Source organism: Microtus ochrogaster, chromosome 22 (assembly GCF_000317375.1).
Source record: "Microtus ochrogaster isolate Prairie Vole_2 chromosome 22, MicOch1.0, whole genome shotgun sequence".
NCBI lineage: Eukaryota > Metazoa > Chordata > Mammalia > Rodentia > Cricetidae > Microtus > Microtus ochrogaster.
The window spans coordinates 30,331,210-30,353,521 of record NC_022023.1 but is presented as its reverse complement, the minus strand read 5'-3'; the positions used below and the strand labels follow the sequence as shown (position 1 = coordinate 30,353,521).

Sequence of the window (22,312 nt, the reverse complement as noted above, 5' to 3'; positions counted from 1 at the left end):
AATAAAAATAAAAGGTAAATAAAAAAAATAAAAGGGTTGTCTAGGTCATGGTGTCTGTGGTGCTTTGAGTAAGAATGATCCCTGTAGGTTCTTCTGTTTGGATGTTTAGGGAATGGCCCTCTTTGAAAAGATTAGGAGATACAGCCCTGTTGGCGGAAGTGTGTCACTGTAGATGGGCTTCAAGGTTTCAGAAGCCCAAGCTAGACCCAGTGACTGTCTCTTCCTGCTGCCTGTGGATCCAGATGTAGAAGTCTTCAGCTACCCCTCCAGCACCAGGTCTGTCTGCAGGCTGCCATGCTTCCTGCCATGATGATAATGGACTAAACCTCGGAAACTGTAAGCAAGACCCAATTAAATGCTTTCCATTTATAAGTGTTGCCTCGGTCATGGCGTCTCTTCACAGCAATAGAACAGTGAGTAAGACATTGCTAAAAGCTGGATAATATTCAGTAACCTTCAAACTTGGATATAGTCCTGTGATGAAAGAATATTTAATTAAAACAGGAACTTCTGATCCATGCAGTGGATTGGAGAAACTCCAGGGGCATTCTGCTAAGTGAAAGAAAGCAGAGTCAAAAGCATTGAGAAGTCCTCTGCAGAGAAAAACCTCCCAAGATTGTGACGATGAAGAACTGATCAGTGAAGGCCAGGAGGGAGACTGCAGGGGATGCCAGGAGTGTTTGGTGTATTTAATATACTGATGTTACACAATTATATATGTATGTTTAAAATTCATAAAACATATGGTAATTGATGCAAAAAGGTTCTATATGGTAAAATAGGAACAAAATTGAACAGCAGTGCTTTCAATAACATCTAAAGTTACCAATACCCAAGGAAGAACTGACAGAGAAACATATACCATTCTCTGCAATGGACTTTAAATTATTTTGAGAGACGTTGAAAGAGAACTCAAGAAAGCTGTCTGGATTCACCAGCTCTCTAAGCTGCTCTCATAGGCCAGCAGGGGGTTGCTTGTTGCACACAGGGTTATAGGTCATATTTCTGACTACGCCCTGTGGTCATGGCTAGTGGGAAGAGATGACCAAGGCCAAGCCACAGTGTAGAAACCCCTTATGAGCATTTTAACAACTACCATGGGTCTCCATACACCTTTGCTCAGTCAGACAGGTCTTGAGTGTTCACTAATGTGTGCACTGGTGTTTGGAGAGCAGGCATGCCTCTGGTGGTGCACATGACAGAAAGGCATTCATGAGCACTAGAGTGAGCGCAGTCAGGCATTGCTAGGCTGGGCACAAAACAGGTAAATTTTTAAGTGAAAATCAAAACCTGAAACTACGGGTATTGCACTTGAGAACAAATGTCAGAAGGTCTTTGGCCAGCTTTTAGTTTTGCTTTGACATATTCCATCCCTTTTTTGTAGGGCATGTGGCTTCAAAGTGTTCTAGTGAGTCTTTCTCCTCTGTGTGTGTGTGTGTGTGTGTGTGTGTGTGTGTGTGTGTGTGTGTGTGTATGTGTGTATTTGAGACTGAGTTGCCTATGGCAGTGGACATAGTGCCACAGGCTGGTACCAGACACCGAGTTCTTCATCTTTGACTCTGGAAGTGTGTGATCAAGTCCCTTGTCTTGGGTTCTCTGGCATAAAGGAGAGAGAACCCCTCTCTTTCTGACCAGGACCTATTCACACGAAAAATGTCCTCCCCAGTTTTATGGAGCCCTATCCATTCTGACAGGGTCCTGCCTCTGACCGGATCCTCCACACTGTGAATAGAGCCCTCCCCATGCTGACAGGGTCTTTCTCATGTTGTCAGAGTCTTTTCCACGCTGACAGAATTCTCTATATGCTGGCAAACACCACCCCACTCTTTCGTGGTCCTGCCTCACTCTTACATGGCCTTTGACTGATGACAGCCTTGTTCCTTCAATTCTGAAAGAATCCTCTCTGTTCTGTTTGAGCCCTCTCCACTCTGTGAAGGCCAACTAATGTACCCACCCCTCTCTTTTTTCCCTTCAGACATTGAGGGAGAGGGTTGGTCTGTGTACAGCTGCTCCTTCATCCAAGGGCCTCTGTCTTCATGGACAGTCTCTCTTGCACATAACTGATGCAGCTTATCCCAAGATGTCCCACCCTCTGCTCAGATGCTGTCTGTGGCTCTTGGGGCCCAGCACAGTGTCTAGTGTGGTCAAGGACCCAGATGACTTACACTTTCAGTAACAGAAGAGCTGAGGAAAGAAAGAGCAGCTCAGGCCATCCTTAGCTGCTGTTTACCATGCTTAGGGGTAAACAGGCCTTGCGAGGAGGGTGCAGAGCCCCCTGAGGTAGGGTGATTGCAGGCCTGGAAGAGACTGAAACTCAAGCCATGGTAGTGCGGAAATAACCCTGAAAACAGTGTGCGTCCATTATGCTTCCACCATGATAAGAAGAAATAAAAAGACTATCTAATTATATCTGCAAGTTTTCAGATTAGTGACGGCAGCTACCTTTGATTGTCAGGTGTCTGTGATGATTATTTTATAAAGAAAACTTGCCGGCAGCTTTTTTGTCTTCTACTCTTCTTCCCTCTCGTCTCTCTGCTCCCTTTCTCTCTCCTTCCTTCCTGTCCTATGAGAGAGTGTTGCTGGACTGGGATGCGCCAGTCTCTGAGTCCCATTGCAGCCCCAGCAGCCACCCTTGCACATGCTTGTGTGAGCATGCTCTCCCGTGTGATGATGGGCAGGAAACCAACGGGGGAGAGAGACCTTGCTCTGCTCCCTAGAGGGGAGTGTGCATGGCAACCACAAGTCTCGCTTCGTGGCCGAGCAGGGAGAAGACCGGGAGGAACTGGCGTTTGAATCTTTGAGAAGTTGCAGACGGATATTATTAAGAAGCCGGCTTTTTGTTCTGTTTGTCAGACGGCTCCTCGTGGTGCACAACTCCCCGCTTATTTTGGCATCATTAAGCCCTCTAATTACTAATGCAAAGATGAGCACACACCTCCACCAACACAGGGGTGTATACAGGGAGGACTCCAAGCGATTTCACTGTTGCGTTTGGGAGAATTTCAGACACGTTCCCTTCATTGCCAATTATGAATTGTGCAAAGGGCCGTTTATTTTTAGAAGGGATTTACAAGAGTTGCTTTCTCCTCTGCCGAGAGATGGATGATTAATGCCATTACAAAGGAAGTTTATGAGAGAAAGGAAAACATTTCTCTGTGGGTGGGAGTGTTGCACCAACACTTAGTTAAATGTAGACACAATAAAACGTGTGCTCGGCTCAGCCCTACGCCCTCTTAACGGGGAGTCCATGGCAGGATTTTGGAACAGAGAGTTGGTTGGCTGCCCTTCCCACAGAAGGGTGCTGTGGGCTGCTCCTTTCCGTCACATGGAATTAACATGGAGTTTGGACTGGCTCCTTCTTCTTCAGCCTCTGCCTCGTGGATAGTTGACTCATAATGTGCACAGAATTGACACATACACATGTTCCTCTAAGGACCACACGGAGCCATTCCACATCAAACTTACAAAAGCAAAATGCAGAGATATGCCAGAGGAGATCAGTTTGAACCGGTTGCAAGCTGAGTCTAGGCCAGAGTGTAGAAACCCGATGGTTGGAATTGAAGGGGTACTGGAATTTAATCTGACCCAGTGCCCCTATTTTTCAGCTGAAGAAACCGAGGCTGAGGAAGGGAAGAGTTACTAGTGTAGGTAGCTTGTAAGCACAATGGAAGAAGACACGTCTACTCTGGGTCCCTTTTCACAGATGGCATGAAGTCATACCTCGAGATGGTACCCACCCTCTCCCTCCCAGTCATGCCCAGGAAGGAGATTTTCTGCAGAGAATCGAAGGCTCAGTGATGGTGTGAGTACATAAGAATTAATATTGTACACCCTTCATGGAAGTGTCATTGCTGTTCTGTCTCAAGAATGCAGCATCTTGGTCCAGGACACACCATCCACCACCAGCAGCATCGGCGGCTCTTCTTCCCTTGCTGTGCAATCTCAACCCTTCACACTAAGCTCTTAAAAGAAGGGGAGATGCACACAGAGCACCGATGGAGATAGGAATCAGGAAACTAAGCTGCTGAGAAGAGCTGCTGGCTGCTCTGGTTGTTACAATGCAATAAAGCACCCTTTGGCGGAAGGGTTAATTGGGCTAGGAGCGCTCCAAGTAACTCTGAAACATGAAGTAGCTTCGGTGTGCTTCTTCAAATTCACTTCCCCTACTCCGGTGTGATATAAACAGGTAGATGACAGCACGTGTATCCTTGAGGAGCTCCGAGCAGACTGTGAATGGCTCTCACTGAGCCGAGTGTCACTCACCTGCTCCTTGGCAGTGCCTTGAGGCCGTACAGAGCCACGCCTCCCTGCCGACACATCTGTTGCCAGGTGAGCAAGTGGTCACCAGGCCGACTCTTGAGTATCGTTAAACCTAGCCCGTTCCACTGGCATTAATCCTGACCACTTTGGCAGTGATGGCCTATGAGGGACCCTAGCCTTCCTTGGGAGACATTGCAAGCCTCCTCTCACCCCTTAACTGAGAAGAAGGCCAACAGTAAAAGGTAGGAGGTAGCAGTTATGTGCAGCTGCGTATGCCACTCTCGCTGCTCATATATCAACCTTAAGTGTGTTCAATGTGTTCTTTAGTCAGCAGGGCTATTTACTCAGAAACCATCAGTCACACGGGGTCCTGCTATCAGAGGGAAGCAGGATGCTGGCTGAATCCACTCTGTCCTGAAGGGCTGCTGCCTTATTCACTGTTCCATTACTGTGAAGAGACACCGTGACCAAGGCCACTCTTCTAAAAGAAAGTATTTAACTGAAGTTTTGCTCATAGTTGCAGAGGATTAATCTGTCGTCATTGTGACAGGGAGCATGGTGGTGGTCAGGCAGGCAAGATGCTGGAGAAGTCCTGATCCACAGGAGCAGGGAAAGGGAAGGAGGAGGGAAAGGGAAGGAGGAGGGAGAAAGAGACAGAGACAGAGGGACAGAGACTGGCTGCACCTGGTGTGGGTTTTTCAAAGCCTTTAGTGATATACCTCCACCAGGAAGGCCACACCTACTCCAACCAGCCCCCAGTGCCTGATGCTTCCAACAGCTCATCAGCTGGGGACTAGCGCACAAACATAGGAACCTGTGGAGAGCGACCTCATTCGGAACACCACAGGTGCTCTGCTGTTTGCTGTGCCTTCTGCTGGGCATGAACCTGACCAGGGCCTAGCTGCATGGACCGCTGAACCCCTTGATTAGGACTTTCCACCGAGTCACATGTTCAGTGACCCCCCCTCCCCCCACTCCAAGCCTGTCAACTCCATATCCCAGAGTTCTTATTCTACCCGTGTCCGTGAAGCAGGCTGGAGTTTGCCCTTCTCATGAATGGTCTGGAAAACACTGTATCCAGCTTGTGTGTGTTGAGGTTTCATCTGTGTGGCTCTCGGGGCTTCAAGCGCCCCAGTCCAATGGTGTACACAGCACTCTGCTGTCTAATCTAACGATAAGGGAAGCGACTGTGTCCATACCTCAGAGGAAGCAAGTTCATCTGCTTGAAGGAAGAGAGCTACCCTGCTTGGCAACAGTCCAGTGAGCTCTGTGCTCTGTATCCGGCTGGTGGTGTTCCTTTCTATCACAGTCCCATTTCCAACTCGCCCTCTGCATCTATGGGCATGGCACTGGTACATTCAACCAACTGCGGAGAAGATAGATTTTTAAGACTCACATGTAGTTCCCAAAAGGCAATATTTGGCTTTGCCGTGTCCTGGGTACTTGGCTGAGGTCCAGCGGAATGTGTGTTCAATAGACTGCCCGCACTGTGGTCATGACTGCACGCTCCTAGTGTTCTCCAGGGCGCATTGGCAGACACGTGTCTCCTCGGCCTCTTCAGGCACTAGGGATCTATGCCTGTGGTGCCTGTGTCTGGACAAAAGCCACACCAGCTCTTGTCATCACTTCCTAAAGAACACAATATGATAACTTCTCATTGTGTACGCGCATTGCATTTGGTGTGGACATACACTAGAAGAAGAGCAGAAGTCATGTGTGCACTTTGCTGTGCTGGAGACACGATGAGCATCTACGGGTTTGCTGCAGGAGAGGTGCTGGAACTAGCCGTCTGCAAGAACAGCTGCACGAACCACGTCCACCTTGACTTCTATCGGCCTGTGAGCCTAAAAAACAATTATCTAAGCGTCTCCACCTTCTAGTACGGACACTAAGATGGAAACGGCCAGAACACAACAGGCCAATCACTGTCACACTTATGAGACCCTCAGAAAGCAAGGGCTGTGTCACCGAGTTTCTTGGGTGCCTGATGGTTCTGCTCTTAAGTGTTATTTCCTCCCTGACTCTTGACTCCGTTGTTGGGAATGTTTTCTTTTTCCATTAAGCTACTTATTCTCCATGAAGTGGACAGTGAAGAGTCCTCCTCCTTGGGCATCTGGAGCATTGCTTCCATTCTGCTGTCTGCCCGTGAAAGATAGGCACACGCAGGTAGAGCTAAGTCTCACCTCGTTATCGGTTCTGTTTGCAGAAATCCTGAACACTTAGCTTCTTATCAGCCTAACCAGTGCCCAACCAAGTCAGCCAGTTCTTTCTCCATGTGGCACCGAAGGACAAGTGTGTGTCTGCTGCTGTTTCTCCCATTAGCCTTGATTCCCTTTCTTTTTATTGAAAATTATACACAGTTGAGCTGAGGGTCATATATATGTATATATGAATGTGTGTATGTATATGCATATTTTATATAGTATATGTGTACCTCAGGTATGTATGTATATATTCATGTACATTTTAGATATCTGAGACCACAGATATTAGTCCCTAATGCAAAATTCTCTAACACTTGCACACAGCCCGAGCAGTCCTTCCTTGCACTTTAAATCACCTCTGAGTTACTCATGATACCAGGGCACTGCAGACGCTGCCTAAGTAGCTGGCATGTTGTATTCAGACAATGACAGGCAGTCCTGTCTATGTTCAGGACGAGTTCCATCATGCTTGGTCACATTTCCAGATGTGGAGCCTCGAGTAAGGAGGATAAACCAGAGACACCACAGCTGGGTCAGCTTTCAGTAGAGGAGCCACGCTGCACTTGACTCTCTCTCTTCTCCTCGAGAGTTTTCAGGATGCCACTGAACCACACGAGTGGTTCCAGTGGTGGATGCGCTATTGCTGCGTTACCGGATCTCTCAGGATCCGAGTAGCTCTCTGGATGATTCTGTCCTGATGGGAGGAGGGCTGCTGTGGCTGTCTGTCTTTCTGTACCCTGTGCTGGCTTTCTCTTTTTCTCTTTCACCAACTACTTTCAGCTCCCTGCTTCTGTTCTGGGAGAATCGTTTGCCCATCATAAGCTTCTAAGCATGGTCGTAGCACTCAATATGTGCTGATTGACCCTGTTTCCCACCTTTGCTCAAAGAGCTGTGTGTTCATCAGACGTTCATTCTGCCTCGTCACCGGCCAGATTTGATGTGTCTGACCCACACTTGTCACCAAGCTGCTAGCTTTTAGTCCCGAGTTCATGATTCCTGTGTCAGTCAATTTTTCGTTTCTTTTTCTTTTAAAGGAAATAGATTTTTTTTATACATATATTCTGATCCCAGTTCCCCTCTCCCTGCTTCTCCCATTCCACCCCACCTCCCTTGCCATCTGGGTGCTCGCCATTTCTGTCTCTCCTTAGAGAACGCATAGACATCTAAGGAAGAATCATGAAATAAGAAAAGCAAACAGACTGGAGTAGCATAAAACAAACAAGCAGAAGACAAGACGCTGAAGAAAAAGCTCAAGGAATGAATATTGATGCAGAGACACACAGGTTTACACACGTGGGAATCCCATAAAAACTCCGAGCCAGAAGCCATCATATGCAGTGTTTGAACAAGCAAGCATCATGAGAGAGAGAGAGACCCTCTTATGATGCTATGATTTCATTTCCTGCTGGCCGTCTGCTGCAGGCCATGGGTGCCTCCCTTTAGAATGGTTTGTTTTCCCAGCAAGACTCCTTTGGAGAAAACTAGATTTTGCTTTGGGAGCAGCTATCAACTGGAGATACTTTCTGGGCTAGGGATTGGAGCTTGTGTCCACTTCTCCTTTCAGCTCTAGGACCACATCCGGTGCAGACCTATGCACGCTGTCACAGTCCCTGTGAGTTCATATATACAGCATCCCTGCTGTGGCCTTGATCTCTTGGTGAGCTCCCTCTCCATTGGCCCTTACACTCTTCTTCCTCAGGGTTCTCTGAGCTCAAAGGAGATGAGCTCCATGGATCTGAGTATATCAGAAGGCCATTAGGATTCTTTTCATTGCTATGTTCCTTTTGCAGAACAGTAGTATTTGGTTTTCCTCTAGGCCCATGACCTATCTAGTCTCAGATTCTTAGCCACTCAGCCAGCACTGGATATGGGTAGGCCAGCTCAAATCAGATATTAGTTGGTTACTACCGTAAGCATTGTGCAGGTCACTGTTGTAGATCATAGGGTTTTGTAGCCGGCCTGATGTTTGACTTTCTTCTTTGGTGGCATACAAAGTATCTTTCGTTATCATGAACACTCATCCATAGGGGTGAAGGTGCTATATAGGCACCAGCTTGAGTTCTCTGTGTTCAATGAGTTGTATAAGTGTTGTCTTCAGCAATAGGACCTTACCAATAGCCATAGCCTAGGTTGTTTGAGGGTTCCCATAGATTCCCTTTGGCCAAGAACTCAATTAGATTTTAACCCATTCCCGATACTAAACGCTTCTTTTGGTGATGAGGAGTGTCCAGTTGGGAATCTGTTTCCCCCACTACTTAGAGATTTCATTTAGATTGCCTTCATTTGTGTATATATTTCAGGAAGCGTCTACTGTATTAGATTTTCATATGATGCCCCCAAAACCCTTGGTTTATCTGTATCTGCCTGTATCCCCTCTTCTTTCCCTCTTTTCCTTTGATCCTCCCTTTCCACACCGTCCTCTGTCTATCCATAACTATTCCATTTTCCCACCCTTTCTCCCTCAATCTTCTAACTCTATACCTAACCTCTGTGGTTATGTGGATTGCAGCTTGCTTATCAATGACTTAACAGTTAATATCACATATAAGTGAGTATATATCATATTTGTCTTTCTAGGACTGAGTTACCTCACTCAGTATGAATTTTTTTCTAGCTTCATCCATTCACCTATGAATTTCACGATTTCATTTTTTTAAAATGTGGAGTAGTCTTCCATTGTATAAATGCACCATCTTTTCTTTATCCATTCATTCTCTGACAGCCATCCAGGTTGTTCCCAATTACGGGCCATGATGAACCATGATCATGGTTGTGCAAGCATCTCAGTAATGCTTTGAAGCATCCTTTGGCTGAGTGCCCAAGAGTGGTATAGCTGGATCTTGAGTTAGATCAAGTGCCATCTTGCTGAAGAATTGCCTCACTGATTTCCATGGTGACTGTACAAGTGGTACATTCCTACCCACAGGGGACAAGTGCTGTGTTTGTCCCCTGTCTTCAGCAGCAAGAGTTAATTTCTCTCATTCGTTTTATTGACCTTGGCCATTCTGACAGATGTAAGATGGAATATCAGAGTAGGTTAGATTTGCATTTCCCTGCTGACTAAGGATGTTGAACGTTTCTTTAAGTGCTTCTCGGCCATTTGAGTTTCCTCTTTTGGGAATTCTGTTTAGATTTGTACCCCACTTTTGAATGGAGTTATTTGTTTTCTTGATGTTTGGGGTTTTTTTTGAGTTCTTAATATATTTTGGATAATAATATTTATCTATCTATATGTAAATATATAGATAGATATAGATATCAGACATATGGTAAACAAAATATTTTCCCATTCTGTAGCTTTCTGCTTTGTCCAAATGATGGTGTCTTTTGCCATGCAGATTTTCCATTTCATGAGGTCCCACTTATTTGATGATTTTTGTTTTCGTCTTTCAAGACAGGGTTTCGCTGTATAGCCGGAACTGTCTTAGAAATTTTGTTTGTTTGTTTTTGTAGATGAGGATGGTTAGAGATCCATCTGCCTTTGCCTCCTAATGCTGGGATTAAAGGCGTGTGCTACCACACCAGTTGAGGTCACATTTAATAATTTTGTTCTTAGTGCCTGTGCTATGGGTATTGTGTTCAGAAATTCTTTTCCTGTGCCAATGTGCTCAAGACTGTTCCCCCACTTCTTCCTCTATCAGATTCCGTGGATCTGGCTTTATTCTGAGGTCTCTGATCCATTTAGACTCATGTTTTGTGCTGGCTCATAAGTATGGATCTGTTAGGATGCTTCTACATGCAGTTATCCAGTTTATAAGTTTAGTTCTTGAATTCTGGTTTTGTATAAGTCGTAATATAAGAGAATATATGACCAGGAATAAAACACACATACGCACATGCGCACACTCACACACACACACACAGGCACATGCACACAGAGACACAAACACACACTTAGTTACTCCCTTCACTCCCATACTGTGCCTGGTGTGCTTCTCTATTTAGGATGTGCCTGTTAGACACGTACATTTTGGAGGCAGCCTCCATTGATCCATAGTGGAAGATATATAGGAGACAAAGAGACTCTTTAGGAGGACATCTGTTTGCTGAGACATCACAAAGCCCCTGATAGGTTGTGAGTTGACATTGAATTGAGTCTTCTGGGGAAGTTTCCTTATCAGCTTTTCTCATAGCTTCTCAAAGGGTCACATGAAACTCAACCTCTTTGCTCTCAACTCCCCCTTTTCTGAGGGTGAAGACCTGGACACGGCTCTGTCCTCTTTTCTGTTTTTGGATAGTCATACCACAAACTGCATTATACACAAAATACAGACGTTTGCTTGGATCACATTTCTGGATGCTGGATGCCCAAGGGCATGGTGTCTATTATTGTTGAGTCTTGATGGTGCAGAGGAGGCAGGTACCACATGGTGAGGCGAAGCCTGTGACCTTCAGTCTCTTTTCTATTATTTACCATTTTCTGAACTCTACCAAGATATATATATAATATTACATTTTGTTCACTTTATATCTCTCTATTTCCCCCTCTTCCTTGTTATCCACCCCCCAACTTTCTTTAACTGTGAATGTGGGACCCGATGGGACATGGTGCACCCGTGGAGGTCACAACACAATTCAGGGTCCACTCTCTCCTTTCGTCAGGAGTTCCTCGAGATCAATCTTAAATTGTTAGGCTCGCTCGGCATGAGCTTTTCCTGATGAGAGGTTCACAGGTCCATCTTCCTTTCTTGAAAAGCCATGAGCACAATGATAGGGACCTTCCCTTCAAGACCTCATCTAATCCTGCTTACACTCCAGACACCAGACTCTCAAATGGAAAAGTTCAAGTGTGTGAACTCTCAGTGAATGCATACAAGTATGCGTTTGGTTTTCTCTGAACAAAATCCAAACTCGCATGCGTGGGGAGGTGTGTGCTTGGTATTATCACCCTCAATCATGCTATTATTTTAACTTAAGTTTTGTCTCATTTGACTGGAAGACAAGCCCCCTGATGACTGTGTGTGACCTTTTCTGCTCTCAAGTGCTGCTTCTCTGAGGACTACAGAGCTTCGTATGGTCAACACAACAGAGCAGTGCTAAGGGAAACATTAGCCGACAGAACACCAGCTGAATCTCAGAGGCCTTCTCTTCCTGGAAACTCAGTTGGAAAGAATTACCCAGTTCACCAAGAGCTACTGCGTCAATGCCCTGTAAAAGCACTAAAATTATAATATCTAATGCCTAGTGGAAACTATGAAAAGCCAAGCTTTGGAGATGAGCCCCGGAAGCCACCTTTCCCCAGACTTGTGGTGGCTCTTCACAGTGTGGGTAGAAAATCTTCTCAGAGACAGACGAGGCGGTGACATTCCTTGTGTGTTGTGGTGGTGCTCTGAGCCCTGTACCAGTCCTCTGATCGTCAAGCCAAGTCATATTGGGCCTGTGAACCCTGGAACAACAGCTATCTATGCTGGGTCTTTGCCTGTGGGACCCTAACCACCACTCTAGCCACCTCCCCACCCCCAGCAGTCTGTTAGCATCAAGACTGCCTTCAGTGGCTTTCCACTGCAGTTCTGTGCTGTTTATCTCCTGTGCTTCTTCCTGCTCCTCCTGCTCCTCCTCTTCCTCCTCCTCTTCCTGCACCTCTTTCTCCTGCTTCCCTTCCTCCTCCTCCTCCTTCTCTTCTTCTCAAGGCTGTGTTATCTGGGAAGACTGTTGAATAATGGTGTGTTGTTTCATGAGCTAATATAAGTTACAGTCTCTCAGTGCTCAGCCTCCACCTTTCCAGTTCATCATCTCATTTACTCTTTCGCACATTTAGGAAGGGGACATTATTTTCCTCGCTGTATAGAACATTGGCTCTTAGTTATCAAACAAGGCGTCAAAGTTTGGTTGGTTTAGGTTCTGCACCGTGCCCTGAAGTGTGTACTGCTCCCTCCTCCCTCCCAATCAGATCGTTTGTTCTGATGTTCTCAAATTCTATCATATTGCTTGCTGATAATGCCAACTAGGTGTTTGCTGGATGTAAATGCATTCAGCCAGACAGTTCATCTGCTACTCGTGAAAGGGGGAGTTGGGGGAAGGGGAAGTGAAAATGTGGAGGAAAATTAAACTTTTGAAAAAGACAGCAAAGCATATTGAAATTCAGTCTCCTTAAATCTCAGAAGCCCTGTGAAAGGGTTGCCTCCTTACAAAGAGGAGAGGACTCAGGAGCAGGACAGAGGAACCAGTTCACCTACCCTGTCCTATGTCATAGGTTTCAGGTTCCTAGGCACCTTCCTGTCTCCTTTCTCAGGCTCAAAGGCTTTGCTGATTGACCGCAGATTAAGAGGAAAATCTCTTTTCTCTGTTTCAGGAATACCAAATTGATATCTTTTTTGCTCAGACCTGGACAGACAGCCGCCTTCGATTCAACAGCACCATGAAAATCCTCACTCTGAATAGCAACATGGTTGGCCTGATATGGATCCCAGACACCATCTTCCGAAACTCCAAGACCGCGGAGGCTCATTGGATCACCACACCCAACCAGCTCCTCAGAATCTGGAATGATGGGAAAATCCTGTACACGTTACGGTAAGATGTTATCTAGCTCTGTTTGGAGTTTTTAAAACTGGCTTTATCAATGGAATCTAAGGTAGTATAACTTGCTGCTATACCCAGGAAACACATGTAAAAGAGAATACATCTATTCAAGTCCAGACTTGTGAAAAGCAGGAGACCCTTCTGTCTCAAATATTTGTCTTCTTGGAGATGATCAATGCAGAGTGTTCTCATGGAACACAGAGGACTACAGCAAGACCCCAGATGCTGATCAGATGGTCTCTCCAGGGTGCTGGTTCCCACTCATCTTTGAGTGTCTATATGAACTTCTTGGGACCTTAGCTTCCAAAGACAGCACTTCCTTTATCTAGACAAACACATTGATTCTTCTGCAAGTTAGGTCACAGGTACTAAGGAATAAGGGACCTTAATGAGGTCTCTTCCTAGAACCCAGAAACCCAAGTGAAAAGTCTGCTTCTTTAAAAGAAGAGGAAAGGATTAAGGAGTAGGGTCAAAGGTGACCAGTTCACCTACCCTATTCCAGGTTTAAGGTCCTAGGCACACACCTATCTCTTTCCTGGGCTACAAAGCATCTCAGATTGACGATAAATTAAAGCACCTTCCTGTGAAATACACTCCTTTCCCCCAGGCTCCCTTAAGCGCCTTTTCCTCATAGCTCCTCACGTTCTCCTTCATTCCGTATTTATTACAGAGATTTTAATTATGAGTGATCCTGGCACGGAGGAGAAATTCTGATCCCTACCACTAAGGTTTCCACAGCACCAGGAGACACATACTGACATCAAAATATGAAGACAATATCAAAATCCAAGGGAAGGAAGTTTCCAGACAGGGACCCACAGAAAGAACAACAAAGAGCCACAGCAGGGAAGTTTGGTGATGATACGGGCTAAGGAAGGCAGACATTATTCCAGGCTTCTCATCAATCATGCAGGGCTATGAAAGGCACTCAGAAAAGAAGCTCGTCTTGAGCAAAACAGTACTGAGCCTGGCTGGTCTTCCATCTGTGATAGGCATCTTGACACATGGGGAGCATGAAATGTACTCACGTAGTACAGCTGCCGCCTTCCCCGGGCCAGTAGAGGGAGGTGTCCAAAGAAGAAATGCCATGGAAGCGGAAGGATTTGGCCTAATGTCTGTGTGGACCAACATACCAGCTTCAAGTGGAAGGATTTCATTCAAACAAATTGAAACAGTGGCTTAGGAAACAACAGCCGTTTTTTATCCCCCCACTGTGGCTTAGCTTGTATTTCTAGGTAACACCGGAGTTTTGCTAGGATTTGCTCTGCTACTGATAGTTCAAAGCAAAACAGAGCTGGGTAATGGTGGCGCAGGTCTTTAATCCCAGCACTCGGGAGGCAGAGGCAGGCCAATTTCTGTGAGTTCGAGGCAAGCCTGGACTACAAGAGCTAGTTCCAGGACAGGCTCCAAAGCTACAGAATAAAACCAATCAATCAATCAATAAAAGCAAAACAAAGTAGCTCAATAAGAAAGCAATCAAAAGGGCTCCCCCTAAGGAAACCAGAGTGAGGGAGACCCTGTGTCCTGACATTGCCCCCTCACCTCCTCCTGGGGTGCACACTCACGGTGGGATGCCTAACCCTGTTGGAGGCCTTGGCTGTGTTGCTGCTGATCCCAAAGGATGCTGGTCTCTTTCACAGGCTCACCATCAATGCAGAGTGCCAGCTGCAGCTGCACAACTTCCCCATGGATGCACACGCCTGCCCTCTGACCTTCTCTAGCTGTGAGTATGCAGGGGGTTTGCCCCTGAGTGGGCAGCTCTGGGGCTGGGACTGGCTATTCTGGGTATGGTTTCCGGCAGTCAGCCGCATTGTTGGTGACTGTGTTATTTATTACACAACCAAAGAAAACCAGTAACAGTTGTGTCTTTGGCCACCAGGATGGTTTTGCTCTAGACTCCATGGCACAGAACCTTGTAAAACAGGTAGCTTTGATTAAGGAGGGAGTGACATTGTTCCTGGCATCGTGATTGAAGGATTCAGAGGTTAATGGTGCATAATGAGCTATGCCTATTTTTTTGTAATTTTTGTTGTATTTCTTAGGTTTAATATCATAAAGATTTGCCTATTAATGAAGAAGGTCAGAGCCTCCCTTTGAATGTACTTGTGTATCTCCTGGACCAGATGGCGACTGGCTTGGATGATTCCTAACACTGAGTGCCTGCGCACACCCACAAGGAAATATCAAATATCTTATAGAGCTTTTAAGGAAAGGGCAATATGGAAATACACCTATTGGATTTATGGTGGTTTGTTTTAAATGTATTCATCACACGTACTTACATATGTATGCAAGACTCAACAGACATTTAAATAACTGTATTGGCTTTCTTTAAAACTGAATATTAAGCATGCCTGGGAAGTCGGAGGGAGTCCCAGGCAGACAGACTGCGGGCGGCATCCAGGGACAGACGCACAGGAGAATTGGTTTTACGTTCAGGAAAATGCAAGATGCAACCCAGAATTGCACTGACCTCCTAGACTTGGTAAAAAGTGATCTCATGTAAAGAACAGTTCTTAAGTAGCTAAATCTAAACTCAAGGTGTTTGTCGATGGCACGCATGGCTGGTGGCCAGCTCTTGAGTGTGCCTCGCTCTGGGGTGGTGAAATTACACGCAGATCCCTTCGGGCAGTTGCTGTCTTTATGTGGAAGTCAGAGACTGGCAGACTCTGCAGCAGTCTTGTGAGCTGTTTGGGTACCCGTGGGCACACGGTGTGGTTCCGAGTGATCCATGCAGGCCATATCTATCAGTGCCCGGCTGCTCCTGCTGCTCTTTCCAATATGTCGACTCATCTATTGAGTTTATAATTTAAGTGGTTATTCTATACTAATAGGCTTTCCATTTGCTCCTTTTTCCTAACATCCTGCTCAAATTTGGATTTCTTTACCAAATTTTCAGTGACTTCTCTTTTGAAAATTTTTCAAAAAATAGTTATCTCTGTGGGCCACCTTTGCAAACTAGTTGCTGAGTCATTTTGTTTATTTGAATGAATGTCTCCTAGGACCCCTTCTCAGACTTTTCTATGTGAACTGATCGAGGCCTTGTGCTTTCTAAGCTTGCGTTGACCTGAACTCAATTTGCACCTGTCTTCACCTCCTTGCAAGTCATTCCTGTCCCCATCCCATGGCAATTGTTGATCTGGTTTGGGTCATTGCATGTTAGGGACCTGGTCCAAAATTTCATAGCTAGCATCTGGTCTCTGTCCCCCAGCAGGATGGAGCTGAATCATACACACTGGCACGTTATTTAATGCTTCCTTTTTCTAGACTTTAAAGTTTAAGCTGGATAAGCTGGGCCGTGCATATGGTGTGAACTGAAGCCTATACATTCTTTCAATTTTAGGCTCCAGAACATCAGTTCATCAGTTTGAAGAGCACTTTGACTCTTGCGTTCCTTCATGGGCAAGGGTGGGTAGAAGCCTCCTTTTAGAGAGTTCTTCAACAGGCCTCCAGCTGAGGGCTTTTTGCCCCTGGAATCTTACCTTCTGCCAGGGCCTGGCCTTGGGCCTTGCCTCGATGGATTCCTCGGGCTCCCTGAGGAGGCCAGCAGAGATGGCAGGGTTCCAAGTGCTCCATCTCAGGCATCGCCTTACAGTCCTGTGTCTTCCTGTTTCCTTTAGACCCTCATGCTTGCCAAACTTACTTAACCGTTCTTCCGTTGCTTCTAAGTCTTTCACTCCAGACCAGGATTATCCTGGCATGGCGTTTGCTCTGTTTCTAGAGAGAAAATGCTTTTAGAGGTAAAAATAATTTTATTGTGTAAGAAAAGATATATCTATCCCTGCTGGAACTAGTTAGTGATTAGGATAAAGTAGCAGGAAGCAGTCTGTTATAATTTGTGAGACCAGACATAATTAATTCTGTGTCTGATATAGAACAGTTGTGGAAGATGCTCACAGTGAATGTGCAAAAAAAAAAAATGAGTAACTGAGATATATATAGTGGTAAAAAGAGAAGACTTAAAAACGATTCTTTAAAATATGTTCACTGTGTGTTTCCGATGCATGTGTAGCTGCAAATCCATTATGGCAGCCAGAGGGCGCTATAGCCCCCTGGAGCTGAAGTTACAGGGGCTGTGAGCCGTTCTGGGTGGGTTGTGGGAATTGAGCTTGGGTCTTCTGCAAGAACAGTGTTCCCTCTTAACTGCTGAGCTGTCACCACGGTTCCTATGAGGTTCTGTCTTGAGGTTCTTTGTAGAAAAGCAATTAAGCTAAAAGACAAAGTGTGTGTAAAGGGCTGCTCGTATTCCTTCTTTACAGTTACTTTGAATATAGTCTGTTTCCTTATTGGTTTTCTCTCAGGGAAATGTAAGTTTTATGAAAAATCTTCCTCTCTGCTCTGATGACGGATCAGAATATATTACCGTGAAGGTGGTTTTCTTTGTGGTTTTAATTTCCAGAAGCTGCATGGCCTGTGGGATGCTGCCGGAGCTGGTGCACTGCACCTACAAAGGGTGAGCACGTCTCAGCTGACTGGGCAGATGCGTCCAGATGGACGCTTTGTTAAGCTGAACTCACCCTAAATGGCAAGTGTAGCGACTGCCGCTACCGTACCGAGTGCCGTCACTGAGAAGCAAAGTGTTCTTCAGTGCCGGTTTTGCGCACTGTGATTACAGGGCTGCTTGTTTGCTTTGGATGCTGCTTTTGCTCAGAGTCACCAGAGAGAGCCATGGGGATGCAACAGCCTGGGGAAGACCCGTGTATTGTGAAAGGTGTTTTAAAATTGTGTGTTCCACTATCCTACGGTATGAAAAATTTGTCTAAACCATCCTAAGAAATTGTGTGTGTGTGTGTGTGTGTGTGTGGTGTGTGATGAGTGTAGAAGAAACAGCAAGTGTGTGGAGTCACTTCTCTCTTCCCTTCATATGAGTTGCTTTCTTCACTGGTTTGTCTCATTAATCCTCTGTGGGTTTCTATCATAATTTAAAAATGAAACAAATACTACAGTCATTTAAGCAAAGGTGATACGCAGAGGGAGCATAAGTCATTAAAGCAGCTATAAACCATCGGCAGTTAGTAAATGTAAGTTGAGATCAGGAAGTGCCATCGCTACAGATGATAGAAGAAAGGCTGACATCCAGAGCAGCGGCAAGAATGCCAAAGACACCCGACATTCTGAAGATGGGGATACAAGATGGCAGAAATGGAAAAGAATTCGGAGGTTTCTTTCCAAACTAAAACCATACTAGAAGGACTAGGTATTGCACAATTAGAGATTAGACCCTGAGAAGCAAAGTATATAATTGTGTAATCATGAAGATCTATCTAAGGGTATTCACAAAGACCTACGTATGGAGATTCATGAAGACCTACCTAAGGAGCTTCATGAAGACCTACCTATGGAGCTTCATGAAGACCTACCTATGGAGCTTCATGAAGACCTACCTATGGAGCTTCATGAAGACCTACCTATGGATATTCATGAAGACCTACTTATGGATATTCATGAAGACTTACCTATGGATATTCATGAAGACTTACTTATGGATATTTATGAAGATCTATCTAAGGATATTCATGATGACCTACTTATGGATATTCATGAAGACCTACCTATGGCTATTCATGAAGACCTACTTATGGATATTCATGAAGACCTACCTATGGATATTTATGAAGATCTATCTAAGGAGATTCATGATGACCTACCTATGGATATTCATGAAGATCTATCTAAGGAGATTCATGATGATCTATCTACCTATGGATATTCATGAAGACTTACCTATAGATATTCATGAAGACCTACCTATGGATATTCATGAAGACCTACCTGTGGAGATTCATGAAGACCTACCTATGGATATTCAGAACATTACTGCTTTTCTTTCTAGAGACAGATTCTTTGTGTACGCCAAGTCTTCCTTGAACTCCAGTCTTCCTCAGTTTCTCAGCCCTGGGGCTACAGACATACAGCATCTCATTTTGCCCAGCTGTAATACCTATAATGGAAAACATTTTCATGCCTGTCAGTGCACAGGCTGCTGGGAGAGTTGACCCTTACACTAGACAACTCAGCAACCAAAGTAAGCCAACTACTGGTTTGCACAACAAGTTGGTTGGGCTACCCCAGGATTTATGTTAAATGAAAATAATCCCCAATGCCACTCATGTGTGGTGACTGGGACGTACAAGCCAGAGTAGAATAGTTGATTGAATCTAAAGAAACGCAGGCTAAATAAATAGGAAGGTGTCCTGTTATTGAACAGACATCGTTAATTTTATTAAGATAATACTCTGCAAAGATTGAAAGTTAGTGTTAAAATCTTCAAAAAAATTGCAAAAACTCCAGAATGACCCAAATATTCTTTTTTTGAAGAACAAATTATATGCCTTATGCATGTGGTTTCAAACTTACTAACTGGCTACCATAACCAAGACAGAAAGATAGACATGTATAATCTTGGAATGACACTGAAGTCCTGAAATTTAGAAAGTACATTTTTACCAAAACTGTTTGATAAAAGTACCGCAATAATTCAATGTGGAAGGGTGCCCTTTCCACCGACGCCATTGAGATGCAAGGCTATGTATATGCCAAAGGAGGAAGCTGTACTCCAAAGCCAAGCCATGAAGCCTTTGGAGGATAGCAAGTGTGGGTCTTTGTGACTGTGTGTTAGCTGATGGTGGCTCAGCTCTGGAGCCAGAAGTATGAATGACAAAGGAAAAAATAGACAAAGCAGATGCGGCTGTATTGAAAACTGTCACACCTCCAAGGACACCATCAAGATAGTGAAAGGCCAGCATCCAGAAAAAAAAAATAAAGAGATAGCTGTATGTCTCAAACATCTGAAATCTCATTCAGTGGGGGAAATTGTATGCCTGGGAGAAATGGCATCTGGTTAGTGATCCCAGGTGCACTGCTCTGTGCAGTTAGGAGAAATTTCTCTAAAGGTAGGAAATAAGTTAACCTGTTGTTGGCCAGGAATTAATCCCCCTATAACAGTTAATCTCACACTTATCAAAATTGTCTGACTGTTTGTCATATGTATTTTGCGTTCCTCTTAAGTGTGCTTCAAGAAGGAGATACCTATGCTCTAAAGTAGCAAATGTCCATCGGCATTCCACATTAGCCTCCAGGAGACATCAGGGAGTAGTGGGGACCCTACCTTGACCCCTTTCAAATTCCTGGCCTCTTTTTTATTTAATTGTTATTGAGTACATATTTGGGCATATATGTGTGTATATAAACATTTATATATATAGTTTTTTCTATATGTAAATACTTAGTCTGTATAATGCTACCTATATGTTTCCAGTATTAGATAACAAGTGTGAGGTGTTTATTCTTCAGTGGTAGCATATTCCAGCAAACACACTATGAGGCCGTGAGATTGTGTTCCCTCAGAATGTCAGGTGCTATAGCCATAGAGAGTCACTAACGTGGATTCCTAAATCTGAACTGCACAGAGATAAGGTCAATAGACATGCTAACATTCGTGGGGAAAGCTCAAGGGGCATGGAGCCTACACAAAGAGCTCCAGGCATCCAAGGATGCTGAGAGTGGGAGAAACAGTCTGCTGCAGAGAAGAGCACACCGACTGGTTAGCTAATACTGGAAACATACAGGTAGCCTTATACAGACTAAGTATTTACATATAGAAAAAACCATATATATATATGTACATATAAATGTTTATATACACACATATATGCCCAAATATGTACTCGATAACAATTAAATAAAAAAGAGGCCAGGAATTTGAAAGGGGTCAAGGATGGATATAGGGAGGGTTTGGATATAGGAAAGGGAGCAGGGAAATGATGTAGTTACATTATAATTTCAAAAAGATTGAAGAAAATTAAGATTAAAACTATTTTGTTAGATCAATTTAATTTAATTTTTAACAGAATACGGTATCCTGAGGTTTTTTTTTGAAATGCTTACATTATTTTTTAAAACTGGCAGTACGTTTAGGAATATTCAGTGCATAACTGCAACATTTCAAGCTTGGGAACCGGGTTCCCTCCTCCATATGCTCTGCAGGCCAGGCGCTCTCTGTTCACTCACTGAGAGGTGTCATGGCTCCTAACTTCTAATTTATCATGCTCAGATTCATGTCTCTTATTCCTTCACAGTGCCTCTTGGCCAGTGCTACCCTCTAACTATGCGTGCCATAGTTAGAGACGAATTAAATCAGGTTTTTTTTGGGGGGGGGGAATTTTTTGAGACAGGGTTTCTCCGTAGCTTTTTGTTCCTGTCCTGGAACTAGCTCTTGTAGACCAGGCTGGCCTCGAACTCACAGAGATCCGCCTGCCTCTGCCTCCCGAGTGTTGGGATTAAAGGCGTGCGCCACCAACGCCCGGCAATCAGTTTTAACACTACGTTTCACTCAATCCATCTTCCTAAAACATTATCATTTTGATATGGAATTAACGTGAAACTCCTGGTGGGTTTTCATATCCTAGGGCAAGCTACGTTATTATGAAATCTCAGGAATCAGATCCTGTGTCACTGGTCCACACCTGCTCCCTGCAGGGATTGTCCAGAGATGAGCGTCACCTCTACAGACTGCCCTTAAACCAGGCAGCCTGGGCGTGAGCCAGCTCATCACCGCACAATGCTGGCATCTCTCCACGCCAACTAGCAATATTTCAGTTCCTCTGTAGCCTATGCCTGGCTCAGGCTGCCCTGCGGTGAGTGTCCTGGCTGAGCCTGAAGCAGCTATCACCAAACAAGGCATGTAGTTCCAACCCTGATTATTTTCACATCAGTTCCTAGTTCTAACTTCCCAGTACTCCTCACTGATTTTTGTCATCCTCCGAGTCTTGTGATCCCTTTGTGTAACTGATCTTGACTAACTGCTCATAACCCGACATGTATGTACATGCATGTGCTTAATAGAAGCCTCAAACACCTGCAGGAAACCTGGTGATTTAGCTCGCTAAACCCCTTTATCCTCTTTCTCTCTTGGATGCAGGCTAATGAAGTGAAGATAGTATATTCCAGGCAGAACTCCATTACAGTGCTCTTGTATCATGGAAATTGAGATATTTTACTAATTGTGATAGACGCTAAATGAAGATGCCCCCCTTAGTTTCCACAGAGAATTGTTTGAAGTCCCTCTCCGCAGGACATAAATCACTGTACCCCTCAAACTTTCCATGTAAATGACACAAGAGGGGCACATCAGCAGAGGTCAGCACGACTCATTTTTTTAAGTCATCTCTAGATTATCTGTCTTTACTAAAAGCCTTGGTGCTGTGACAGAATCGCCGAGAACAAAAGCAACACAAAGAAGGCAGGCTTTATTTTGGCTATGCTTGAGAATGCTGTCTATAATGGAAGGGAAGTCACGGTGACAGCATGAAAGGAGGAGTGGTCAC

The 22,312-nt window shown here is 44.8% G+C and overlaps 1 protein-coding gene across 1 annotated transcript in view; it reads left to right on the top strand.

The window, feature by feature from the left end:
* The window catches only part of Gabrg3 (gamma-aminobutyric acid type A receptor gamma3 subunit), a 489,801-nt gene that overhangs the window by 307,266 nt on the left and 160,223 nt on the right, over positions 1-22,312 (top strand). Inside the window, exons 4-5 of the mRNA XM_026784391.1 lie at positions 12,757-12,977; positions 14,627-14,709. Coding sequence (XP_026640192.1) covers positions 12,757-12,977; positions 14,627-14,709 — 304 coding nt within the window. The remainder of the gene's footprint in view (positions 1-12,756; positions 12,978-14,626; positions 14,710-22,312) is intronic.